Source organism: Macaca nemestrina, chromosome 1, assembly GCF_043159975.1.
Source record: "Macaca nemestrina isolate mMacNem1 chromosome 1, mMacNem.hap1, whole genome shotgun sequence".
Classification (NCBI taxonomy): domain Eukaryota; kingdom Metazoa; phylum Chordata; class Mammalia; order Primates; family Cercopithecidae; genus Macaca; species Macaca nemestrina.
In genome coordinates, this window is record NC_092125.1 from 823,899 (window position 1) to 829,137 (window position 5,239).

The 5,239-nt window shown below is 38.1% G+C and overlaps 1 protein-coding gene across 1 annotated transcript; it reads left to right on the plus strand.

The window, feature by feature from the left end:
* The first annotated feature begins 262 nt into the window (after positions 1-262).
* LOC105474758 (uncharacterized) lies at positions 263-3,491 on the plus strand. Its single transcript, XM_071068378.1, has 2 exons — positions 263-1,099; positions 3,441-3,491. Exon 1 carries the CDS (start codon positions 263-265, stop codon positions 938-940), a length of 678 nt encoding a protein of 225 aa, XP_070924479.1. The 3' UTR covers positions 941-1,099; positions 3,441-3,491.
* The last annotated feature ends 1,748 nt before the right edge of the window (positions 3,492-5,239 follow it).

Sequence of the window (5,239 nt, forward strand, 5' to 3'; positions counted from 1 at the left end):
AAAGAAAACAATCAACAAAGTAAAGAGACAATCCACGGAATGGGAGAAACTATTTTAAAATCACACATCTAAGAAGAAATTAGTAGCCAGAATATATAAGGGGCTCAAACAACTCTATAGGAAAAAGTCTAATAATCCATTTTTTAAACGGGCAAAAGAAGGGAATAGACTTTCGCCAAAGAAGACACACAAATGGCAACCTGGTATATGAAAAGTAAAAAATACTATACTTAAAAAGTTAAAAATATTATAGGATTTTCATATGATCCGACAATTTCACTTCTGGGTACATACTCCAAAAATTTGTAAAGAGACTCCAGTCCTCAGGGTGCTCCCGTCCTCAGGCGGCTCCAGTCCTCAGGGGGGCGCTCCAGCACCCGCGACCCGCCTGGCTCCATCTGAGTCCCTGGTTAGGCGCTCTCCGTCCCTGCGTCCCCTCGCCTGCCTCTCCTCTCCTCTTCCGCAGTCGCACCAGCATGGCGCCAAGGCGCGAGGAGCCCCGCCGGGAAGGAAGCATTTGAAGTCAGGGTTCAGCGCCGCGTCCGGAAGCACAGGACGTGCGACCTTCAGCCTTTGCGCCCACCTGGGCGCCACCAGCCCCGCAGAAGTAGGTGCGAATGGAGCTGTCCCGCTCCAGAGACCTCTCCTTCCGCCTCACCATGGAGCAAATTCTGTGCAGCCTAAGAGAATAAACGCATGCGGAAGAGGGCGTTTCAGACGCCGTTTCCAACCGACAGATCCACCTTGTACTTCTCTGATGCCATTCACGGGCATTTCTCCTCGAAGGACTTCATCTATAACATCCTCATCATTAAAAAAAGACAGGCCTTGTGTACTCTTGGGCAGGTTCAGTTGGTCTGAACGTTTTCTGAAAGAATGTGATGAGAAAATTCGAGAAGAGCATGAAGAACTCGAGCACAAAACTGGCAGAACAGGGTGATGAATTTGTGAAGTTCACGCTTGGTGAAATAATGTGTCGCTCTGGCGCTGGCCCTTCCGTTTCATGACTCACACATTCTGCATTTGCCGCTGCTTTATTCCTTGCTGACTTATTGCAAAGGATCCCAATTTTGACATGACACAATGCCAGGATCCCTCGGTAAGTACAGGTTTTTGCAAGCTTTTGTCAATGGCACCCACTCGTAGGCCGTAGCAACTGGTTTTGGAAATTTCCCCGATTTCAGCAGCACTTGAATGTGGACCTTTGCTACCTGTAACTAATATAGTTTGGTTTCTTATATTAGTATGTTTGAAAAGGATTAAAGGAGGTATTCTAAAACATGTCCTTCGCTGGTTGTGTAAATAAAACTAGAATGACAATGCAGAGGAAGTTAGTGTGATTTTAATTGTGTGCTACAACCAGGACATAACCAGTTATTAAAAATTGAGACTGTAATCCCAGGACAATCTGAAGCAAATAGCCTACAGCGCTTCTTGAGAAATAGTGAAGGAGGAAACCATTTCTGTATTCCAGGACTTCTTGAGCGTTCAGAATGGGTTTACGATTTTTTAAGAACTTTATTTATTCTATCAGTCTTTTAAACACATGTGTATTGCTGCATTTTCTCCAGTATATTATTGTTTTACCTCCTTGGTAGTACTGGAATTTAGTTGAAAGAAAAAAGCATTTACTCCCCCACATAAAGAAAGAAAAATCCGGGAGTATTTAACAAAAAAATGTGGGTTTTGTTATCTCTAGAGGCAAAGAACAAAGAACATACATTCAGGTTATGTGCACACAGACTTCTCCTGATCTCTAATACCTTATTATTTTATTTTTATATTTTAATTTTTATTTTTGAAATGGAGTCTTGCTCAGTCGCCCAGGCTGTAGTGCCGTGGCGTGATCTCAGCTCACTGCAATCTCCACCTCTCAAGTTGAAGTGTTTCTCCTGTCTTAACCTCCCGAGTAGCTGGGATTACAGGCCTGTGCCACCACGCTGGCAAAGTTTTGTGTTTTGAGTTGAGACAGGGTTTCACCATATTGGTCAGGCTAGTCTCAAACTCCTAACCTCAAGTGATCTGCCCGCCTTGGCCTCCCAAAGTGCTAAGATTACAGGCATGAGGATCCGTACATGGCCTGCGATATTTTATTTTAAGCTGGTGATGGGTGCATTGGTGTTTAATTTGTCTTATACATTATCTTCCACTGAAATATTTCTGAAGATACAAAATAGCTATCATTCTAATTCAGGCTATGAACAATTTAAGAAAAACAATACAATTATCTCAGTAAAAGCAGGATATCATTCAATACAATTCACTGAACATTTATTGAACGAAGCATTGGTAAAAGAGATAAAATGGGATTTTTCTAATGTGCTGAATCTATCTATCTAAACCTCAAACAAACACTATATCTAATGGAGAACCATAATTGCTAAAGGCTTAAGGTACTCATTAATATTATTCTTTGGCATTTTATCAATGTATATTTTAATGACGTAAGGAAGAATAGATTAACTTGGAACTAGATCTAAAGTTATTCAGCCATTCTATATAATATTTTTCTATGCAATAAGGAATGCAAAAATAAAAATAGCATTCTTGGATTCAAGGTCTATAAGCAACAATTAACATATTTCTATATATTAACAAGAAATAGAAGAAGTAATACACACAATATTCCATACACTAGAGCAACAAAATATAAAATACCCATGAACATTGCTATTTTATAATAATAACTTTTACGGAAAATATATGCAGTAGTTTTAAGGGATAGAAAACATCTTAAGGAACATACAAATAGAATTAGAATTATGTAGGGAACCTCAAGATGTTAAAAGTGCCAGTTCTACCCAAGCATATCTTGGTTTGATGATGGAGCAGAAGGAAGAGTGAAGATAAGCCATAGAAGAGGAATGATATTAGCCCTAAAATGCCCTGACTGCCATTCTCTAGCTCTGCTACTTAGGTCAATTTACTTAAGCTTCTGACCTCAGTTTCACATGTAAAAAAATGACAATATAATTAAAGATATTATATAGTAATATATACATGTGTCTAACAGAGATATCTGACGTACACAATGGTTGTAGGTGTCATTTGAATTTACGAAGTGTTTTTTTCTTTTTTTTCCCACGGTGCCAGTTATACAGAAAACACTTGGTGTGTGTCACCTCGTCATGTGAGAGAGAGGGAGAAGTTTCCGAAAGTTCCCAGTGATCTACAGGGAAGGGGACATAATTATCTTTGTAGTATTTTCAAGAAAAGGAAGCTAATTCGGCTTCGTGTCCTAGGAGGGGAGATAGAAGGAAATACAAACTTTGATAATTAAGGACAAGGGAATGGATTCCCCAAGGGCTAAAAATATAAGTTTTTGTCTTTTCATTCATTTGTCAATAACCATAAATATTCCAACTGTATATTAGGTGTGTTTTTCTTGATGGTGGAAACAGAAAAACATGTAAGATATTCATATGTTTTTGCCTTTTTAGGAACCTACATTCTTATTGAAAATAAACACTATTCAGATCAGTACTAAAAGGTAAGTTAACCAAGCGCAAGCAAGATTACGTATAAGCTAGTGCCGAAATTACTGCTTAACGTGGTGATGATTGATTTCATTTCTTACGTCATTTTTGATCGAGAATTTTATGAATTTTATTATATTTTATCTGCACAATATTACTTTGAGAAATGTGGTACAACCTGAGGCAGAAGGTTACCTGCCCCAGCTTATCAATGTGAAAGATTGGATCAAATCTATTGTTTTTGTTTTTTCATGTCCTGACATTCTAGATTTGCAGAAGATTTTGATAGTGAATGGGAGTCAGAGGAGAAAAGTAGCAGATGAAAACAGGACACGATTTGAAAGTTTTGGCCACATTTTCTTTTCTGAGAATTCCTAAATCAAAAATCCAGTATCAAAAATACTCCAAAATCAGAATCTTTTTGAGTGCTGATATAAGACTGTGTCACTCTTGCTTTCTGATGGTTCAGTGTACACAAACGTTCTCCCTTATGCAAAATTACTTTAAAATATGGCATAAAATTACCTTCAGGCTATGTGTATAAGGGATACTGTGGGTCTTGGGAAATAGCCCACTTCTTCTGTGACTTCCCTTCCCTACTAATACTCTCATGCAGTGACACATCAATGTTTGAAGAGGTTCTTTTCATTTGCTGTATAGTAATGATTGTTTTCCCTGTTACAATCATCATTGCTTCCTATGCTCGAGTTATTCTGACTGTCATTCACATGGGATCTGGAGAGGGTCATCGCAAAGCTTTTACTACCTGTTCCTCTCACCTCATGGTGGTGGGAATGTACTATGGAGCAGGTTTGTTCATGTACATATGGCCCACATCTGATCGCTCCCCTATGCAGGACAAGATGGTGTCTGTATTCTACACCATCCTCACTCCCATGCTGAATCCCCTCATCTACAGCCTCCGCAACAAGGAGGTGACCAGGGCATTCAGGAAAGTGTTAGGAAAGGGCAAGTCTGGAGAGTGAGTACTTTATAAACTTTATGCTTTGTTGGCTGCTAAATTCTTTTAAATGTCCCTTTTTTCCATTAAGTCCTCAAAATAACTTTCATTTTGTACATAAATTTGTAATAACATATATATGAGCAGCTTTATTATTTATTCCAGATAAACTATTTTAAATATTTCTTATATTCAATTCAGTTGTTACTACAATATAAGGCATTTTCAATATTGACATTAAAGGTTTTTAAAAATTTTTTTATTTAAATACGTTTTTGGGGAACAGATGATGTTTGGTAACATGAATAAGTTATTTAGTGCTGATTTCTGAGATTTCTGAGATTTTGGTTCACCCATCACCCAAGTAGCGTTTGCTGTACTCAATGTGTGTTCTTTAATCCCTCTCTACCCACACCTTTTCCTCCAAGTCCCCAAAGTCCAATGTATCATTCTTATGCCTTGATGTCTCATAACTTAGCTCCCAGATATGAGTGAGAATATACAATGTCTGATTTTCCATTTCTTTGTTACTTCGCTTAGAATAATAGTCTCCTGTTCTATCCTGGTTTTTGCAAAATGCTATTTTTTTCCATTTTTTGGCTGATAGTATTCCATGGTGTATATATACCACCTTTTCTTTATTCACTTGTTGATTGATGGGGTTTTGGGTTGGTTCCATATTTCTACAATTGCAAATTTTGCTGCTATAATCATGTGTGTGCAAGTATTTTTTTTTGTAAAATGACTTATTTTCCTCTGGGTATACACCTATTAGTGGTATTTCTGGATCAAATGGTAAATC

Coding starts and splice junctions, on each gene's coding strand:
- LOC105474758 (XM_071068378.1), top strand. CDS start 263: ATGATCCGACAATTTCACTTCTGGGTACATACTCCAAAAATTTGTAAA.